The following is a 21,841-nucleotide window of genomic DNA, read 5'->3' as shown; positions in this document are numbered from 1 at the left end:
AACACCTGAGGTCGTATATCAAGCAAGAATGGGAAAGAATTTCACTCTCAAAACTTCAAAAATGAATGTCGTCAGGTCCCAAACATTTACTGAGTGCTGTTAAAAGAAAAGGTGATGTATCACAGTGGTAAACCTGTTCCTGTTCCAACTTTTTTTGGAAGTTTTTGCATGCATCAAATTCAGAATGAGTGTATATTTACAAAAAAACAATAAAGTTTCTCAGTTTGACCATTAAATGTTTTCTTTGTAGTGTTTCCACAGGTCAACAGTGACTTGCCAATCATTGCATTCTGTTTTTGTTTTTATTATTCTCACAAAACGTCACAACTTTTTTGGAACTGTGGTTTGCAGATGTAACGCTAAACTTCCAGACAAATTACTGAACCGCTGAAGCCGCAATCAAAACTCTCGCGGTTAAAAGATTCATTATGCTCAAAAATGTCCTCATTCAGTCATTCCAGCATCTGTCTGTGAAGAGGCTGGGTCCTCGGGGCATGACGAGCCTCGTTTGATGCTTTGATCGTTCCCTTTCATGGCGCCCCTCACCGACACAAACACCCTCACACTTTGCTGTTCGTGTGGTTGATTTATCAGGATCAGAGAGAAGCTCACGGAGGATCTCCAGTATTGAGATCCAGGACCTTTTATTCTAATCTGTTTTACAACGTTTGAACAACAGGCCTCCACATGTCAAAAGACAACGGTGAAAAATGTATAGCAGGTGTGTCTCCTCTTCCTGTGACCTCTGCTTCGGTGCTCTGCCAAAAACTACAAACAGACCTCCATTAAATCTTTGGGGAGACGTGGAAATGGCAGACTTCCTAAAATATAAAACACAAGACAAAATTCAGCCTTATAACCATATTTTATTGTCATCCTGATGGTTAACATCAGGCTGTGCTGCAGGTCAGAGATGTCCAAATAATTTCCAGCATATCTCTAAATCATGAATACAGAGAACTTGTTGAATGTTTGAGCTACATTTAAGAATACACAAAGAAAATTAAGACTTCAGTGAATAAAATATAGTTACCACTTCTCCATTTGGTGTTCTGCCTCTTAGCACCGAGGGGGAATTAGACCCTGAAGGAGAACATCGTCACTTTGACTGAATGAAGAATATTAAAAAGTATCAAAGCTCATTTCTGCCAATGTGATGGGAAAAAATAAGATATCATAGATCATTACAATGAGTACTTAATCAAAATAATGACTTTTGAGATACTAAGACATTGTTTTGAGACCTTACTTCACAATTTTGACACAGCAAATCATTGTTTTGAGGTTTCTCATTATTTTGAGACAATAACTCATTACTTTTAGATGATAACTAATAACTTTGAGATACTAAGACATTATTTTGAGATAGCAAGTCATTGTTTTGATTAAGTTTCTCATTGTTGAGATACTAAGTCATTATTTTGAAATACTAGCTCATTATTTTGAGATATTACCTCATTATTTTGGCATAGGAACTCATTATTCAGATAAAGTTTCTCATTATTTTGATATAATAACTCTCATGATTCTGGTCATTTTTTTAGGATACTAAGTAAAGATTCTTATCATAATGACTTATAGTATGTTTTAATCAGACTGGCAGAAATGTGCTTCAACAAAAAAGCGAGGCTATGGCATGACTGACATTTTTTATGCTAATATTTAAACAGTTTTTCTTGTTTAGTTTATTTCAATATTTGCCGTTCCTTCCTTGGTCTTATATCTGTAAATCATCCTCAGCCTTAGGATGTTTTACTTTAGACATTCATTTGACAGTGTTTTCTCACCATAAATCTCATTAATTTGCAGGTTTATTTTACAGATATCAACTGAAATGTTTAGTTAAAAACTAAGCATGAAATGCAGCCTCAGTTCTCATGAAAAGCAGTAACTATTGTAATTCCAGGGTCCTTCTAGCACATTGTATCAGGGTGAATCACTCACTCTTCACAGTGCAGATAATACAGCAGAAACAACGCCCTCATTCACAGTAAAACAGAGGAAATCCTCAGGGGGGACAGCGGTTACAGACAACTAACAAGTATAAGCACATAAATTATAAATATGCTGCCAGCATAAACATAAAATAGCAGGTCTTTTGTCATATCTTGATAAGTGGAGAGATATGCCCTGTGCACGGATTTTACAGACCATTTAATTTCGAGGAAAGAAGGAAATCCTTGGTGTTGGCATGTTGGTGCAGTGTACCAGCACATCCACCAGAGGGAGGAAGAGAGCCACAAACTAATGAGTTTCACTGTGTATCAGGAGAACTTTCTGCTTCAGAGCAAATTCATCTTAGTAACAATGACAAACAATATCATGTGTGGCTTCTGCCAGAGCCACGCTGGATAATTAAAACATCACATCTGTGTATGATTTCCAAACCAGCTCTAAATCACATTTAATTTTTAAAAGTGCCTCATCGTTTGCACTGCGCTTCCCCCCCTTGTTCACATGCAAAACAGCAGCTGAGATGGTTTGCATCAGCTGTGCATTAAAGCAAAACAAAAGACAGAGGAAGACATCCAGATGGTGAGCTGCAACTAAGTTCCGATGATCAAATAAAAATCCTAAAAATAACAAATAAAGTACAGCCAAGTTATACAGTAAGACTTGCTGAAAAGAGCAGAGCAGTAGAAGTACACATTGATCAGAGGGTGAGGTGATTTTTGGGGATATTTTGTCCGTGCTGGCCCAGAGGTGTGTTTGTTTTGTATACCTAAGTGGGGCTGGGGTGGAGTCAGTGTATGCGGGGCACCGGGTGCAGCAGAGTCATGTGCTCGGCGCCGTTGAAAGGCAGACGCTGCGTGCAGTAGTGGTGCACCACCTCCGGGATGCTGGGGAACACGCAGCTGCTCTGGTCCAGGGTGAAGCCATTTTCTTTGGTCTGGGCGACGATGATGTGGACGCAGCCTTGACTCGTCCTGAGTCACACAGAGGAGAATTAACCACATTTTACCCACAATTCAAAGCTGATACAAGATGGATATAAATTCATAATTTGATTTTACTTACTATCATATGTTATAGCCATTAATGCAAATTTAAAAAGGATGAAGACCAAAACCAACAGTGCACTAGGGAGATTTCACCCCTGAAATTCAAATCCAGGTTTATGATTTTAATTTAGCTATCACAATGCAATTATGCAAACACACTGACGACATACCTACATCCTGTTGTGATCACATACGTGAGCTGCACCTCCTTATATTTGCAACTGAATGGTTTGTTTTGTTGCGCTGTTTTTCGTCTTCCTAGTTCTGACGACAGCCTGACAGAATTTCTGCCTTCATTCGGAGCAAACCAGTCTCAAGGAATCCCCCCTAAGGATTTTCTTATTTTTGGGTTTGAAGATACTAGAAAACTAGGAAACTAGGATACCTATAAATTAAAATCAAGCAAAACAGCCAACCTTTTCTTGTCTTGTTGTTCCAACTTCAAAAACAACTGTAATAAAAGTTAAAATATTCTATTCCTCCTTTTGCTGGAGACCTCCTGCATCCCACTCAAGGACACCAGTTAGAAAACCACTGCGCCAAATCATTTCCCAAAACAGATGAGCACTGAAGTTTTGTAACATACATAAAAATCTGTAAACATACAGATTTTGTTTCTCTAGTCATTATTTACAACCACAGGAAGGTGCACATGGGATTGACTCAAGATAAACTACATTCTTATCAGAATGAAAGAACATGTTAGCTGATGCAACATTACAGAAGAGTATCAGGGCCAGGCTCAAGGATTTGCATTTGGAGAATTAAGTCAAAATGTTGAGAATAACATCGAACTTTCAGTCTTTGTATAATTTGTGTGCAATCTGTTAAACAAACCGGCCCAAGGATGCAAAGTCAAGTGCAAAAACACTATAAAAATGCTGAAAATGTCTCTCTTCTTGTGTTTGTCATTAATACTGAAAGTTTAAAAAAAGTTAATCCTCTCATTTTCTCCCTTCCTTTTTTCACTCTCCCACACAAGAGTGCACTTGTGAGTGAAATGCGTCGTTGGTTCATTGACAAAAAGAAAAATATTGAATATTAGCAGCCTTATCCTTTAAAAAATGATGTGAAAGCCATGTTCGCCTGTTGAGTCCACACCTGGACTCATTCAATTTTAATCGTTTCATCCACTACAGTATGTGATCAGTAAGTAAAGTTTGCTCCCGTGTGACACCGCTGATGCACTGTCAGGTTACACTCACTTGAGGGCGATGGAGTACTTGCTGTTGTCCGACTCGCTGTTCCTGACCAGGAAGCTGGCCTCTTTGCACGACTGCAGCTGAAACTCCGCCTCCTGACGAGTCACACAGCCGTGGTACCAGCTGAGACACAGGGTGGGGGTGAGGGTGAGGGTGGGGGATTACATTTCATCTGTTATTGATCAAGTCTAGGACCTCATTTCATACAAAAAAACCCAGTGGAAATGAGTGTTACTCTTACGTAACACTGACAAGTTTTAAAACTCTTGCAAGAGGTTTATTGCAAGAATTAGAAACACATGCAGCACATTCTGACACACATAACATCTGAATTCTTTTTAAAACATTTTGAGTATTACATCATTAAATATGCGTGTTTTATCCAATCATTTAATCCTCATTTCACCTCCTCACCTTTGTTTTTCCAGGGGCAGGGACGGGTCTACAGGGTCAGGGTTGGTGCCGGGGTTGGAGGATGGCGTCAGGGTCGGAGGAGAGGATCTCAGGATCTTCTGAGTCCAGCTTTTCTGCCTCAGATGCTGATGCTGCTGCTGCGACTGGGCGGGCGGATGCTGGGGCTGCCTGGTGAGCGTGGGGTGAGGTGTCTCATCTTTTGGGCGTTCAGGGCTGTCAAACTGTGCTGGGGGAAGAAGAGTGACGAGAGAGGATGTGAATTTATCTGAAGAAATGACTGACTGCGTGCCTGAGTTTGAACTGGGTGCCGCTGGAGCCTCCAGTAAATACAGAATAAGAAGACAGCGGTTTGATGATTCATGCACGATGTTATTCAGTATGCTATTGGTCTACGCTGCGTATAAAATATAAATGCGAGCGCAGGCATGAGTTGTTTTTTGAACAAATATACTTCTTATTGATCTGAGGCAGAGACGAGGATCAGCTGAAACTGTATTATATAAAGAAGAAGAAGTTTTACTTTATTAACCCCTTTGGCGAAATTCATTTTTTTCACTCAATAAGCCTGAAATATACACATGCACACACAGGACCTATATATGTGCAGATGTGGACAGATGTTACACATTCAGTGCTTTTCTAAAGGGCAGCCTGACAACGCCCAAGAGGTGAACTGGCACCTTTCCGGCCACCAGTCTGCACTTAAAATGTTACTGGTTACTAGTTCAGCAAAACACTAACCAGTATCACAGTCTGATCAGGGTTAGCCTAAAGTTAGAGATGTAGTCTGATTTCTATTAGTTACTTTAAAAGTGCTGGTATTTGAGGTGTGAAGATATGATACGAAATGTTACAAAACTACAAAAATGATATGAAATTAACTATATGACATGAAAGATTACGAAACAAAATTATACAATACATTACAATACAAGACAAGACAAAACTATTCGATACATTGATACAAGACAAAACAAAATGCTACATGACGATATGAGACCAAACAATACGATATATTATGATACGAGTCAAAATGATATGATACGAAACAAAATGATACAATACATTACAATATGAGACAATATGATACAGTATGATAGATATGAAACGATACAATTACAATTCTACGATACGATACGATACGATACGATACGATACGATACGGCATCATTCATTTTGGGCAGCTCCATTTAAGATATAACACACAAGACAAACATACAGTACTCAGATGACACCTTCCACGAACAAACAAAACACATCAAACTAGGGGCACAGTGGTTTGTCAACATAATTGACTACAATTATGAAAATATGTTGACTTGCATTACAGGCATCGACACGTCACTATGAACTGCTCCAGCCAGTCAGAGCATGGATTCACCCTGAGAAATCTGCAGGAAACAAATCTCGCCATAATCATCTATAGTGTGGGGAGTATTTTAGACAGAAAGGAAAGAAAAAAATGATGATGATATCATTGTGTCTGCAATCAACAAAAGTAACAACCAAACGTCTGATGTACCTGACAGAGTTCTGACGATGTGCTCCTTCTTCCACTCCCAGGGCAGCTCGTACTCAGTGGAGGGTCGAGGGTCCAGCTCGGGCCGCGTGACCGCCATCTTGTCACCGTCACCGCTTCCCTCGTATGGGACGTCGTATATCTGTAAGGGCACGGGCTGACCTTCCTCCACCGTTCCCTCACCCGCCTCCATCAGCACGGACACCTTCAGCAGGTCCTTGGACCCCCGACGTCTGATCTCTTGAAAGAGGAAAACAAGAGATTAAAGAAAATCAAACTGATAAACTTTAATGTTTTTTTGTAAATACACACTCATTCTGAATTTGATTCCTGGAGCACGTCTCAAAAAAGTTGGAACAGGAGCAACAACAGACTGGAAAAGTTGTTAAAAATTTTAAAAAAAACGCCTGTTTGAAACATTCAACAGGTAAACAGGTGATAGTACCATGATTGGGTATTAAAGGGGCATCCTCAAAAGGCTCAGTCGCTCACAAGCATGGATGCAGCGAGGTTCACCACTTCGTAAAGTAATTCTGTCGTTTCTGAACACACAGTTGCAATGAATTTGGGAATTTCATCATCAACTATCCATAATGTCATTAAAAGATTCAGAGACTCCAGAGAAATCTCATAGGGGGGCAACAAAAGAAACACCGAATGCCCGCGACTTTTGATGCATTTAAAACCAACATAATTGTATAGAGGATACTGCATGAGCCCAGGAACACTTTGGAAAACTGTTGTCAGTAAACACAGCTGCATCTGCAAATGTGAGTTGAGACTCCACCATGCAAAGTGAAAGCGAAAGACTTCTCCGAGGCCCGAGCTCATCTGAGATGGACGGACTTTGTGTTAAAGAGAAAAAGGACCAGCTGAACCTTAAACAACTACAGAGGTAAAATGAAACATACACTAACACAGCAGTAATATTAATCCAAACCTTCATATAAAAGTAAAACACTGACAGGGACCATGTTACTGTTATTACTTTTACTTTTTTATTATTGTTGTTATTATTAAATTATGCTGATAATACTTATCTATTTTAACTGAAGTAAGGACTTTTACTTGTGGTGTCATCAGTGTTTTTCCAGTGTCATATTAGTGCTTTTACTCAGGTAAAGGAAGAAGAAGGAAGAAGTTTGATTCCTGTATCTGATGCCAGCTGCTGCACAGAGTGTGAATACTAATCCTGCCGTACTCTCATGGCCTTGCCTCTTGAGTCACAGTGACATCAGGCTCTTGTTGACTTCCTCAGTGTGATTTAAGGCTCATAAATTGACTCAGTCACATCATCACATCCTCCGCAGACTTTTCTGAGGAGGTCTGGAAGCAGCACGGGGCACTGATTGAAGTGAAAATCTACTAGAGAGCACTGCAATAAAACATGTTCGCGTTCACAGCGGGCTATTGTGTAACCCCTTTTTAGGTAAAACAATAGAGTGATGGAAGGAAAGGTCAGCGGAGCATGTGATTGGACGACGAACCGCCAGGCTTCCTAGATGCTGGGAAGTTTTGATAAATGGTCAGACAGGTCCATATAGGGGGTTACACAGAGCTGCGTCCGAGAGGAGGTAGTGGGGAAGGGTGGTGGGGGGGGGGGGGGGGGGGGGGGCACCTTCCTTTTTGGAGAATAGTACCAGGAAACAGAGACAGGAAAGAGGAAGCGGGAGCAGGAAACTGCACCCATTGTCCACAGTTGCCATGGCCACCCCACGGGGTACAGAGAGCACTAGGGGAGCGAGTTCACGCTCTGCAGAGACTGGAAACGGGAATCCTGTCATTCACACAGAGGCTACGTGGTCAAACACAGCCGCACTGACACAGTGATGACGGTAAGAGCTGAATGAAATATCACAGCTCTGACCGTAACGGCCGACGAGCCACCAGAGAAGCAGGTGGTAAGAATTAAAAGTCTCACCAGTAATCATCTGCTGGGCGTCGTACGGCTCCATGTAGCCATCGTTCTCCCCGACCCTCTCTGCCTCCCTCTGCTCTCTGGTCTTCTGAGCATCAAAAGGATCCGCGTAATCCTCAAGGATGATCACCTGGATAAAAAAAAGCAGGGACATCAGTGTTTTTTTCATGCATATGACCATTTTCAAATTCTCAAACTTTGTGTAAAGCAGCAATAAATAAGCGTTCTGAGTTTGTCACACCACAGAAACGTGTTATTAAACACCCAGTCAATTTTATATTCTATCATATTTTACCAAATGTCTCTTTATTGAAACCTTTTCACCTTTGGAATCCTTTTCATTTTATTTATTTTATTTATTGCCCCTCTTGACCAGGCCTCTCTGGCAGAAGAGATATTGTTTCTTGGGGATCTTTTTCCAGCAGGAACAAAAAGAGAGGTGTGGCTGCAGGAGTTGGCTACGTCACACAAAAAAAGACATTAAATTACAATATAATTGCAGTAAACTGAAAGCCAAACTTCCTCTAGTCAGAAGACACAAGAGCCCATCCTCTTCACATTCATATCTCTCTGTTAACAGCCTCTATTCTACAGCACCAGTCATGCCCGACCGTCTTGTCATCTTATCAGTGCCATATAATTTCTTGTTTATTTTACAAGCTGCTGGCCAGGAGACAACAGTAGGCCGTAAAATGAAGTTGTCTCCCTCTAATCACTTCCAGTTGTCTTCTCTTGCCAAAGAAATGTTGGCATTTGTAGCAGCAGATGCTTGACAGGCTGAAACTCCGGAGTGTTGTTAAGGTGTTTAGTGGCACAGATGCAAACTACAACCCAGATAGATACACGTTTCCTTACAGCGTGGTAGATCTTCACCACCTCAATATTTCTGCCAAGACAATGACACTAATTATTCTCACATAACTCAAGTATGTCTGCAGTGTGGAGGGTTTTTTTAAGTAATTAAACAGATAGCAGAGTTGCTATTTGCCAGGACTGCTCAGCATCAGTCATGTGAGGAGGAGCCAAATCATATTTCTTCAACGCTACAAGTTTAACTGTCCATCTTAAGAACCATCATCACGATCATTGCGACAAATTAGTGATGTATTTTATTTTGAAAAGCACTGTTTTTCATTTTGAAAGGCACTGTATTTTACTTTGAAAGGCACTATTTTTCATTTTGAAAGGCACTGTATATATGTCATTCTGAAATGCATTGTGCTCTATGCCTGCATTTCCAAGTCGGCCATAAAAGTAAGAGTAGGCAAAATAAGTTCTGATCATTACGAGGCCTGCAGCACTTTGTTTTGTTAATTTTAAAACTTTCTTAAAAGTTTGAGAGTTTCAGTTTGATTCAAAACTTTTAGTGAAGGCATCTGCCTTCAAATTACAAGTTTTCTCAACTTTTTGTTTTTTTTCAGGACAAAATTTATTCATTTTAACTTTTAAAACTGAAGTTTTCACTACTTATTACAATGTAATGTGAGCATTTGGTTTTACAGTGTATGACATGCAGCAGAGACCCACAGGCTGGACTCAAACCCTCGAGTGCTGCAGGACTCAGCCCCACTTCATGGGCCAAGTGCTCTACCAACTGAGCTACCAGGCCACTCGCTGTACTTTACTTTGAAAGGTATAGTATTTCATTTTGAAAGGCACTGTATTTTACTTCGAAAAGGACAGTAGAGGTCTGCATCTGCCAGTGGGCCAACACAATAAGAGCGGGCAGAATAAAATGTTAATTCCAGAAGAAAGTGATAATGAAAATATGTGCATTTATCAGTGGAGGCTTTGACAGTTGTCCAAACTGAGTTGAAAAGTATTGACTTTTCTGATATCAGCAAAAATCCGATATCGTGCGTCCCTAACTCAAACCTATAGTTAGGGGATTTACTCTCTGTCTGAAATATAAAACTCCCATTTTATTCCTCCTCTCTTTTATCTGTCATTTTTCTCACCATCCCTCCACTATCACTATCCCTGACTTCTCTATCTTTCTCTTTTTTTTTTTTTTTTTCAAAGCCAAGCTGGAGGGGACTTGGGTTCGCGCCTGAGTGTCAAATAACGCAATGCTTTTAATAACATGATAGCCTTCACCAGGGGGCCTGAATCTGGTGAAAGAGAGGGACGAGGAGGGAGGGGAGGGGAGGACAGAGGAGGGGAGGTGAGAGAACGGGAACACTGAGCCAGATCGCACACAGGAGAGAGGAAGGTGAGGCCTCGCGTCTGACCACAGCTTTGTACTCGAGGCGGGGAAGGTGGGTGTTAAAGGCGAGGGGTGGAGAAAGAGAGATAGAGAGACAGACAGGGAGGAGTGGACACAATGGGTGTCTTAGAGACAAAGAGGGGGAAGGGAGACACTGAAAACAATAATATCAATTTTCAGAGCTCGGACTGGGTCACTGCTGCTTCATTGTCAACAGTATTGATGACAGTGAGACCACATGTGATTTGTTCTGGAGTGGAAGGTGTTACATAGCTGCTACAATTATTATTATGTTTAATTTAATATGCAAATAACAAAGATACACACCATAGAAATACTCTAATTTAATTAAATAAATAAAGAAGTAATAGCAACTCATTAGGTGACATAATGATCAATAAAATATATATAATATTGCCTGGCATAGCTACATCGGTCTATGTCACCATTAGCATGTATGTTGTCCAATCTTTTTTTCACAGAGCATTTTTTTTCTGTACTTTTTTAGGCAGCATTTTTTTTAATCCTTTTTCTTAATTCAAGTTGTTCTATTTGTGTTTTTTTCCCCTTACTTATATTTATTTATAGTTATTTTGTCAGTCTTGTGATGAAGTGATGATCTGTCCAGGCTGTGCCCCGCCTCTCACCCAGTATCTGCTGGGATAGGCTCCACCCCAGTAAAATTAAATTCCCAGTAGTGGCAGAATTCAGATCTGTCACAAATGGTCAAAAATAAGATTACACTTGTCAATGTCAGGTGGATAATTTGTCTGTCCAAAACCGTTACTTTCCAGGAGATGAATAAAAAAAAAAACTATTTTTTTCAGATAATTTATACTATAGATATACTTTACTAGTTGATTATATTTTATATTGATTATCCTACTCTGTAAAGGAACAACTAGCAAGTAACTCCAGCTGATAAATAAAGTAGTGGAGTAAACAGTACAATATTTCAATATTCTGATCTCATGTAGAAAATTATATAGAGCTGGGAAACCAAATACTTCAATATTATGATAATATTGTCCTGATGACTATTGGTGCTTCCACAAAATATTAACACAATGAGAGTTTTGATAAATAATAATCAGCAATGCTGAGATAATGACTATGGGCAAACAAATAGAACAGATATACAGTCTGATCAAATTACACCACTTCAGTGTAATGCAGCCTTTAAAATGAAAAAAAGATAACACTTAAGTCATATCACGATACAACAATATCCAAGATTATATCTAGTCTCATATCACAGTATTGATATAATATGGCCCAGCCATTATCTCCAGTGAATATTTGCAGGATATCTGACTCCACATAAGTAAGAAATTCTTTTGTGTCATGGAGCAACAGGGGAGTAAAATAAATGAGTAAATTAATATTTTTTTCAAAATTAAATAAATAAATAAGTGGTCAATAATGAGCAAAAGAAAGGGAACAACTCCTGACAGGGGTGGCTAGTTATGCATCCAGCAATCCATCCAGATGTTTGCAGGTCTTTTGCTTATACCTTTAAACACTATATTATAGTTATGTTTTCTTAGCCACCCCCAGACTGTTTTAATAATGATCAATTGTTTTGAGTCATTTTTAAAGAAAAAAAAGTCTGAAATTCTCTGATTCCAGCTTTCTTTACTTCTCTCTGACAGTAAATTGAAAATCTTTGGCTTGTGGACTAAACAAGACATTTCAGGATGTCACCTTGGGCTTTAAGGACCAAACAACTAATCGATTGACGATAAAATGATCGACATGATGATGATAATCCTTAGTTGCAGCCCTTATCTGAATGTTTTCAGTTAAACTGTGCTGGTTACTCACAGTTTCTGTCTTGCACGGCGCTGGTTTCTCTGCTTCAGGTACCACTTGATGATTGGTGATGGAGCTGCTGTTGAAGTTGGGGCTTTTGTCCTGTTTGTCCACCCTGATCAGCCGGTTGATGTAAGAGGAGTTGGCGGATGGAGAGCTCTTCAGAGGTCGGTGCTGCTGCTGCTGCTGTTGCTGCTGCTCCTCAAACACCGGCTCCGCTTTGGAGTTCTTGCGACTTTTCCCGGACAGGAGCAGGTTGTCCCAAACTTTTCCATCCTTCGGAGAAGTGACACCGTTTCTGCTCAGCTCTGTGGCTGAGTTCTTTCGGTTCCTTCCAGAGAGGAGCGACCCAACTCCTCCACTTCCTCCTCCTCCTCCTCCTGTGCTGTCAGTGGAGGAGTTTTTACGCGTTTTGGATCCAGATGTTTTGGTACCGATGCTGGCCACCAGCCCGCCGCCCTTCACGCCTCTGGGCTGTGAGCCTGACTCGGAGGCTGAGCGGATCCTGTCGGTACCGTTCTTCAGATTGATGGGGAACTCCTTAAACCACTTTGCCATTGCGACTCAGATGGAAACCAGTAAAGTAAAGCTCTGTGCCTGCCTGTTTCAACACCTCTCAGCGCCATACACCAGCAGGGCCCCAGAGACGCACCTTTAGAAATCACACAGCCTTTCTAACAAAAGACTTCCGCTGCTTTATTCTGGGATAGACTGCAGGATCTCCACACCTCACTTTAAAGCATGTCATAAATACCTTCAAAAGTCCTCTATTCTTAAACCTCTAACTTAAAAAAAAGTTTCAAAGTGAGGGTACGGGGGGAAAAAACACAAAAACCACTACTTTATCCCATTTGTGACTTTCTTACACCTGCTCCTTCTTCTGCTCAGAGGAAAATAAAAAGGTTTATTCCCTTTGGATGAAAAGATGTCTTCGGAGAGGGAAGACCCGAAAGAAGGCGAAGTTCTTCTTAATTCTGATTTGTGGTCCCATTCCCAGAGAGGCTTATCTGGTCCTTCACAACTTTTCACCGTCACACTGAGGCTCCTGACTGCGCCTGGAGGACAGAGGAGGAGGAGGGGGTATCTGAAGCTAGGAGGGGGAGGCAGGACCCGGTGGGCGGTGATAGACTGTTAATATAGGCAACACATAGAATAATCACTTAGGGGAATTCCTTGTAGTTTACAGTTGTTTAAAGTAAAAAAAAAAAAAAAAAAAAAAAAAAAAAAAAAGCTAGTTTGGGTTGCCTTAAAATTTTAAGCTGACCAAATCTGAAAAGAAAAGCTGAGATAATTTTGCAACAGTGAAGGGTTAAAACTATAAAAATAAATAAATAAATAAATAAATAAAAAGGAAGGGTCTCGGGAGAGTTTTGATGAATTCTGGGAAGTCTTCTAATATGCTGATCAAGTTTCTTTAGAAACTGAACTTAATGAGTCGATTGAACTCTGCAGAAAAGTAAAAGGCTACAAAAAATTGTAGGTTCACTGAATTTAAAAAGACAAGTTGGGGTAACTGTATAAAGACTCAAAACAAATAAACTTTTCATGTCAAATAAAGTTTAAATTAATTAAGTTCTACATGAGAAAACATTATACAGTTCATTAAACTTAAAAATTTTAGTTGAATGACACCTCTTTGCCCACCTATAAGCTTTAGTTGAGATAATTTACTTTTCTTCTTTAGATAAATTTGAATATTAGAATCTCCAGAAAGCATACTTCAAAAACTGGTCACAATGAGCTGTGAACCATATTCATCAAATTGTTTAAACTTGAAAATGTTTATAGCAAATTTGCCTTAAAAGTTGACAGTACTTGAAAAGAAAAGCTGAGGTAACGTTGCGATGATCTTTGCAGGAGGGTATGAGGGGAGTTTTAACTCAAATGATTCATGGTGGGAATTCTGTTAATATGCTGATCATCTTATTTTACAAACTTAATTTAATAATTTCAGGTCAAAAGACTTCAAGTTATAGGAACTTAATTAAGTTGAATAAATAAAACTTTTTTTAAGTTAATGACATTAACTTATTTGATTTTTTTTTTACAGTGTATAGATGTCCATGTAAGTATAATGACACCTTTATCATTCCTTGACTTTATAATTAACTGTTTTAATTGTTGTAAACAATCTAATAATTATATACAAATCAAAATAGCTATTGATACAAAATCAGTATACAGGCCACCTCATTTTTTTTTTATTTCAATAAATTGTGATTATGTTCTGACACATGAATAACAGGCAACCACACACATCTGTACACAGAAGCTTGCATCCTTTCATGCGAAAGTTTTTTCAGATAACGGCTTAAATCTAAGTTGACAGTTATATTAATATTTTGATGTTGGATATTAATTCAATATGAATCATAATGTCACTGGGTAATGTGCTTAATTGGCTGTCTAATTAATGTCCACCCCTTGTTTAATTGTACAGGGTGTCGTTGGGAGATGGTCTGTTCTGAGCTGCTCCATATGTACCAGTCACAGGTACGGCAATAAAGCTATAAATTGAATAAAATGCCGTGTGCGACGATAATGCTGACAGTTTGTCAAAAAACTGTGTTATAATTACATATATTATCGAATAAAATTCGTTTTCCGATTATAATATTTGAAAATGGTGTTTATTTTTATGAAGTATATTTTTCGACACCCCCATTTTTGCGGTGAGATGTAACCTTCCATGGTGCGCGATACTCCTGCTTGTCCCTCTTTGTCCGGTGGCGATAGAAGGCCATGATAATTATGGCAAAATTTGCGTTTTTGAATGAATTATAGTTGAATGGTGGATCAACAAGCATACACCGAGTGAGGACTGGTTTGCTGGCAATGACACACCAGAGAGTTTCAATTTAAAGGACAGCAGAGCGAGCAAGCAACGGAGAAAGGGTACAGTTTGCTTCCAAGACAGTCTGCAAGATGGCTAGCTATCTTCAGTGGCATGCTAACGTTAGCTAGCAAGCTAATGTTAGCATAGTAAACAACAGTTTTCAAAACATGGTCGACTGCTTTATCTTATAAATGCTGTGATAAGTGAAACAAGTGAATGCACATTTTCACGAATGAATGTAGACATATAAATCACAGTCTCCGTTAATGTTCCGGTGTGAAATCTGAACGCTGCTAGCAAGCCACATTGGGTAACGTGGCTAGCTAGTTAGCCGGGGTAGTAACTAGCTTGCGTTAGCTAGCTGGTCGAGTTTCTGTGCTGCTAACACATCTGTAAGTGATCATTCAGAGAGGGAGGTGGGGTGCTCTGTAACTTGTTTGTACTGGCAGTCAAGCCAGGTAGCAAGCAACCAGTTTCACCCAGCTAGCAGAAACTGACTTGCAGCAAATAACGTGAACCAGCTCCGTTTTACCTGACGTTTATTTGGTGACCAAATCCCGGCGTGACAGACACCGAAAGATTTGCAGCTGGAAAGGAGTTTGCAGACCTGGGCCGGCGTTTTTAATTCAATCTAGCTACCTATACGTGTTAGTTATTGCTTTGATGATAACCATTTTAGCGTTATTGACATGACCTGAAGGCAGATTTCCACCTACTCGGCTCATAGCCTTCAAGACGTCGTCATTTTTAACTTTTTTTTTCTTGCATATGAACGGTGATATGCCACTTCACCGACAGTCATATTAGCTAATGGCTGCCGAATCGGGGAGACTACTGGCGGGACAAGGAAAACGAAGCAAAGGTAGGACTTAATTTCACCCATCTCCCAATCAGATCGGATTCATCCATTACTGCGCTGCAATGGGCTGCACTGGTGCTGTTAGCAAACCCCTTCTCGCCTCCCCCATATGTAAACTTCACGACTGTCTCCGGTGGTGGCTGTTTCTCACAGAGTGGATCTGTGAACGGGGTTCATGTCTATCTTGCTATCAATGTACCTTCAACTCCGTTTTCTCGTTCTCATGTCTGCGTCTTTTCCTGTCTCCCTCATTGACCTTACCTCTTCTGCCTCTGTTTGCGGCCTCTCTCCCTCTCGCCTGGGTCATTTTTTTGGTCTGCCTGGGTCATTTGCGATTCAAGGCTTCATAACCTTGGTGATGATAACGCCTGGATGTTCAGCATCTTGTCCTCATGCCAGTCTATGTCCCATCATTGAATCCATCCCAACTGTTGGACTTGAGAAAGAGGCCCTAAAGGTCTAAAAGCTGCTCCACTCTGTCACTAAGGGGTATTGGCCAATCCAAATGTGATGCTGCACTTGATTGGTGGTGGACCAATAGCATGAGACATGGATGCCTATTTTTGTTGTGGCTAATATTATATTTCCCCCCTTTCCACCCCTTCCCTCCATATTTTACCATTTCAGCTTCACAGATGAAGAGCCCGGAGAAGAAGAAGGCGAGGAAATCCACCACTCAGGTAAGAGCTGGTTACTTTTCTACAAAAGGGAACCATCTTCTCAGTATGAGGCTGTTTGCACATGGTGTTAACATGCATCCTGGGTGATCTTATCACAAGTGGACAGCTCTGAGTACATGACTTCACACATGGCATTACAACGTGTTTCCAGATGCATCTCAAGTGACCACTTGTGATTGGATCCCACATCTCCACACTAAATGCAAATAAACACCAGGGCTTTTTTGTCAGTATAATGTCCATTACTGACCATTTAATTCAAAGATTGGGCTGTAGAATCCTTTTTTTTAATTCTGCACCACACTAAACTTCTCTATCAGCCTACATAAGCCTCATGTTTTACCTCACACCCCGTGGTGCATTTGGATATCATCCCTGCATTTGATCAGCACTCACACTTTTAGTTTTGCAGGCTGTGTGGAAGTCTGGTGTTTTACATCACAGATGATGAAGAAAGGCATTAGTGACAGCCTCAGAGGAATTAAAAGTGTGCATTCCATAGGGATTTGACAATAATCAGGTTCACAATAAACTGCAATAAAATTCCTGATGAGTAATTCAGTTTCAAATTCTAATCATCGTAATAATCATGCTTGATTGCAGCACTTTGGAGAGCTTTTGGTAAATGTCGTCCAGCATCAGCCAAAGTTTGTAACAGTGTACCAGATGCAACATGAGAGGCTTTCCATAGACAAGTTGGTGAAATGATTTCAGTGACTGTGTCAGTTCTTTTTGAATGTTTTTAGCATATTAACAATGCCATGGTAATACTCACGACTGATAATTTGGTCACTATAATCATGATAAATTTTCATACCTTTTCATGTCTAGTATTCCAGCGCAACATGGATGCATCTCAGCTGTCTGCTCTTCACAGCAACACAATGGTCTTTGTTTTTTGTTTTGTTTTTTTACAAGGAAATAAACAATTTGACATATTACAGTTAATTTAATTTGAAATTTACAACAAGGCATAAATCATTAAGAATCCACTGCAGCCCTTTCACCTTGTTGCTCTGTATGCAAAATGCACTGTTATTTTTAACCAGTTTTGACTCAACAGATCTCGAAGTTGAGTAATGTTTTTTTAAGGGAGTCTGGGGATAGTGCAGTACAAGTGTATTCACAAACATCTGCTGCTTAATCTCACAGTTTAGTGAGCCCAAACATGTAATCTGCATGACTGTGAGTCAAAGTATGTACTTGGTAGGGGTGTAAAAAAATATTAATACACTGTCACAATGTTTTGTGATACTGTTTTGATTCTCAAAAAAGACTATCATGATATTGTGACGCATGCAAAGATTCGTGGCAGTGGCTCATTTTGTGTTGTTTTTAAACCCCTGATGTTCTGACAGCAGTGTTGTTATCTGTCACCACTGCTCTGATTTCATAAGAACGAAACTTTTAACTCATATTTTATGAATGTGGTGGCGTGTTTTTCATACTATGAGAGTTTTCCTAAAATTATATTTAAAAAATGGCAATATATCACCCCGCTTAGAGTGGCGGGATGTGTTGAAGTGGAATTCCTGTATCATGATAGCGATCGTCAGATTCTTGCCAATACGCAGCCCTAGTGCTTACAGGATGTCAGATGAGTAGGGAGTCCTTCAGTGTGATCAAAGACACATTGGGTGCACACTGCTGCAGGAATGTGGTCTGAGCAATCAGATCTCAGTGCGTCCTCTTGGGTGCATTCACACCTGTATTCAGAGCTGTCCACTTATGATCAGATCATCCAGGACACATGTTAATACCAGGTGTGAAGAGGCTCCATATGATCTGGTGTTATAAAAGCAATAATAAAAAAAAAAAAAAAACATTTATTCTGTCTTTTCTTTGCCTTGTTTTAGGCGGCGGGGTTCTCCCACCTCACTGAGTTTGCACCCCCTCCTACCCCCATGGTGGACCACTTGGTCGCCTCCAACCCTTTCGATGATGACTTTGGGCCCCCATCACGACCGAGTGGGGCAGGAGGACCGGGTAGTGCTCCATTTCTTCCGAGCCCAGGCGGAGGAGGTGGGTATGGAGGCGGAGGCAGAATGGGCGGAGGCATGGGCTTCATGGGAGGCCCCGGAGGACCAGGAGGTGGCCAGCCAGGACGGAGGCCGCCGTTCGGACCTCCATCCAACGCTGGACCGCATCACCAGCTAGGCTTTGGGGGAATGCCTGGCTTTGGAGGTGGTGGTGGGGGAGGCAGTGGGGGAGGAGGAGGGGGAGGTGGTGGCTTCCCCCCTGGTGGCCCCTCACAGTTCAATATGCCACCAAACTTCAGTCCCCCCATGCACCCGGGGCCCGGCTTTAACCCCATGTTGTCTCCAGGGGCTATGGGAGGACCTGGTGGAGGAGGGCCGCCCCACGCTCGATTTGGCATGCCTCCACAGCAGCAGCATGGACAGGGCGGACACCCATTCAACAGCCCACCGTTACCTGGTGGCGGAGGCCCCAGAGGGCCCCCACATGGCCCCCTGCCTCCCATGGGTGGAGGCATGGGTCCTGGGATGAACATGATGGGGGGCATGGGTGGAGGACCCGGAGGCAACATGGTGGGAGGCCTGCCAGGCATGCCCCCTCAGGGACAGTTCCCTGCGTCACAGGATGGCCCCTACCCGGGCCCCAGTCCGCCAGGGCCAGGCAACGAGGATGGAAAGAACTTTGGTGGAGGAGGAGCACCACCTGGCCCTCAGCAGCAGCAACAACAACAGCAGCAGCAACAGCTTAACCTAAACCCCAACGGCCCCCCACCTAATAACGCCACACCTGGTCCTCCTCCTAACTCCGGCCCTCAACAGCCAGGTGGGGGCTTCCCTGGCCACCCTGACGTCCAGCCACCCAACGCCAACACACCAGGTCAGCCTCCATCAGCACCACCCCAGCCTAACCCCAACTCTTCTCCTACTGGTCCCCTGAACGGATCAGGCCAGCCCCAACATCCACCACCCAGTCAGTTACAACCCCCCAGCAACACAAACACCCCCAACTCCAACAACTCCACCCAGCAGCAGCAACAGCAGCAGCAGTCCACTCCACCTAACTCTGCCCCCGGCTCCACCACTTACAACCAGCAGAACAACACTCCCACTGGCGGCCCCATGCCAAACGCCACCCCAAATTCAGGTCAGAACAACATGACCAACAACAACGGAGGCAACACCCCCGGCAGCAACCCCAACCCCCCCTCTAACTCAACATCCACCCCTAACACCCAATCCCCTCTTCCCCCCGGCCCCGCCGCCCCTTCGACCGGACCCGGTTCTGGCCCCGGGAAGCTCGGCGGCCCTGGGATGGTCTTCCCTTGCGGCCTCTGCATGGCGGAGGTGCATGACGATCAAGATGCCATCCTGTGCGAGGCATCGTGCCAGCGCTGGTTCCACCGTGACTGCACGGGCCTGACGGAGCCGGCGTACGGGCTGCTGACTCGAGAGAGCGCTGCCGTTTGGGCCTGTGACTTCTGCATCAAGACCAAGGACATCCAGGCGGTGTTTGTGCGCCAGGGATTAGGCCAGCTGGTGGCCGCTAACGAGAGTTGAGGAGTGGACGACGAAGGAGGAGCGACGCATACGGACAAACAGAGACATTCTCTGCTCTGATCTAAATGAATGACCTGCGTGTCATGTCAGCTACTTGCCCAACTTTCTCTTGACTAGCCCTTTACTTGTTCACTACACAGAGAAACACACTCATTGACGTTCATGCTTATAAATAGCACTTTGAGTGACTCAAACGCTTTTTCCTCCCCCCTCGAAAGGAGTCAAATCATGATGAATGTTTAACTACACAGTCCTTCAGACATCTTAGCCTGCCAACCAGCAAAGCACTGACACCAACACACTACCTCACACACTTTGTGACTGACTGGCACGGAGGCTCCCGCACTGACTGACTGTGATCGACTCGCCACACTCATGCACCACACACACACAAAAACCCCATGTTACACCGCTTCCTAACTGGAAGCAACGCGAACACGCAGGCAAACATCAGATTGTTTCAGTTTTTTTTATAGGGCTGCCACGATTCTCCAAATCTGCAATTCAGTATGAGTTTTTGCGTTTTCTTTCTTTCTTTTTTTTTTTTTAATTTTGCACTGACGATTATGTCATTATTAGACTATCAAGTTTTGATTCGTAAAGATGAACGTTCCCTGACAACTGGGCTTTTTTTTTTTTTTTTTTTACATTTCTTCTTTTAAAAAAAGTCTATGATGTTACGTGTCATGTAATGGTCGATAAGCTACGGTGCGTCGTGTTTGAAGTGTGTTTTTTTTTTCTTCAGACACGCTTCATAATCATGGCGAAAAAACACTCGCCATGATTCTATTCTTGCCAAGTTTTGTTCGCTTCACACTTCACCTTCAACCTGTTTTAGTCAAAATCTATGCCGATGTTTCCACTTATCGAAGCGGTCAACAGAGACGACGAGAGACTAATTATCGAGGTTGAGAAGCGGCAGCCTTATATGAGTCACAGCAGCCTTTTAAAATCCTCTATATCCTCAAAAAAGATGAGATTTAGAAGAAAATGCAGAACTGTTGGGGGTTAAAAGTAAACAAGGGATGTCACGATTTGATTTGACTTTCAATTTAAGGTCATGATTTGATTCAGTTTGATTTAGACGTTTTTGTTTTGCACTGATGGCTTTGCTGGTGTTAGATTGTGGAGATCAACAGCAGATCTTTCTCTTTTTTTTTCACCCTGACAACTACGGCTTCTCCTGACTAAATATTTTCCTAGTTGACTAGAAGTTTAAGCCAAAAGCCAACAAGTTGTTGCATGTTTATGATATCCATTAAATTATTTAAATATACATTTTTGGGCTGAGCCACCTGTTAAATACAAACGACAGAAAGAGTTGTGACCCTGAATGTGTCTGAACGACCAGCAGGAGACTGAACATTTTGTTAATTTATTTTCAACACAGTGTAATCTCATACAACTGTAGTTGTTTAAACAACAGGAAGAAACAACTCCCAGCTTTAATGAAGCACGTGTGGACTTCTCTTAGGGATGCTAACCGAGCTAACTTGCTAATGGCAGCTACAGCACAGTTAGCAGCTGTGCGCCAAGAAAAAGTAGGTTTGTGTTCAAATAGTCACTGAGACAGAAGAGTGCGGTGCAGCTCCCAAATAAATTTGAGGTGTTTTTTGTTCTGTGACTGATGAATAAATGAAAACGTGGTCGACTAAGACTATTGGCACCAACAGTTAAGTTCACTATAGACTGATGTTGATAAATTTTGTGTGATATAATGGCTGGAAGTGTTGGATGCCGCAAGCAGGCGGGGTTAAGAGAAAAAAATGCTGGGTGAATATTCAGTTCTGCCTTTGATGTTGACTGTTTAAATTGAAACTTCATTTTTAATTTAATATTGAAATTGTGACACCCCTACAA

General features: G+C 41.8%; 2 protein-coding genes across 3 annotated transcripts; one reads left to right on the top strand and one right to left on the bottom strand.

Moving 5' to 3' along the window:
* Nucleotides 1-2,367: 2,367 nt before the first annotated feature.
* Nucleotides 2,368-13,143, bottom strand: LOC146313332 (SH2 domain-containing adapter protein E-like). Its single transcript, XM_084739379.1, has 6 exons — nt 12,086-13,143; nt 8,059-8,185; nt 6,141-6,377; nt 4,619-4,844; nt 4,208-4,327; nt 2,368-2,927 (listed from the first exon to the last, which is right to left on the bottom strand). The coding sequence occupies exons 1-6, from the start codon at nt 12,629-12,631 to the stop codon at nt 2,744-2,746; spliced, it is 1,440 nt and encodes a 479-aa protein (XP_084595505.1). The 5' UTR covers nt 12,632-13,143; the 3' UTR covers nt 2,368-2,743.
* A 1,526-nt stretch (nt 13,144-14,669) lies between these two features.
* Nucleotides 14,670-20,030, top strand: pygo2 (pygopus homolog 2 (Drosophila)). 2 transcript variants are annotated; one of them, XM_084739750.1, is made up of 4 exons: nt 14,670-14,968; nt 15,708-15,771; nt 16,396-16,448; nt 18,305-20,030. In XM_084739750.1, exons 2-4 carry the CDS (start codon nt 15,720-15,722, stop codon nt 19,979-19,981), a joined length of 1,782 nt encoding a protein of 593 aa, XP_084595876.1. In that variant the 5' UTR covers nt 14,670-14,968; nt 15,708-15,719; the 3' UTR covers nt 19,982-20,030. The 2 variants fall into 2 exon arrangements, with proteins under 2 accessions (XP_084595876.1, XP_084595877.1); XM_084739751.1 differs by lacking the exon at nt 15,708-15,771 and having other exon boundaries at nt 14,671-14,968.
* Nucleotides 20,031-21,841: the final 1,811 nt, after the last annotated feature.

Source organism: Lutjanus erythropterus, chromosome 16, assembly GCF_056507025.1.
Source record: "Lutjanus erythropterus isolate fLutEry1 chromosome 16, fLutEry1.hap2, whole genome shotgun sequence".
Taxonomy (NCBI): Eukaryota; Metazoa; Chordata; class Actinopteri; order Lutjaniformes; family Lutjanidae; genus Lutjanus; species Lutjanus erythropterus.
This window is presented reverse-complemented; position numbering and strand designations above follow the sequence as displayed.

Bases quoted from the DNA above. Each gene is read 5' to 3' on its own strand.
- LOC146313332 (XM_084739379.1), bottom strand. From the start codon at position 12,631: ATGGCAAAGTGGTTTAAGGAGTTCCCCATCAATCTGAAGAACGGTACC. The intron at 8,186-12,085 runs GTGAGTAACCAG...TTTTTTATCCAG, and splicing joins CGCCGTGCAAGACAGAAACT to GTGATCATCCTTGAGGATTA. The intron at 6,378-8,058 runs GTGAGACTTTTA...TCCTCTTTCAAG, and splicing joins CGCCCAGCAGATGATTACTG to AGATCAGACGTCGGGGGTCC.
- pygo2 (XM_084739750.1), top strand. From the start codon at position 15,720: ATGGCTGCCGAATCGGGGAGACTACTGGCGGGACAAGGAAAACGAAGC. The intron at 15,772-16,395 runs GTAGGACTTAAT...TTACCATTTCAG, and splicing joins ACAAGGAAAACGAAGCAAAG to CTTCACAGATGAAGAGCCCG. The intron at 16,449-18,304 runs GTAAGAGCTGGT...GCCTTGTTTTAG, and splicing joins CGAGGAAATCCACCACTCAG to GCGGCGGGGTTCTCCCACCT.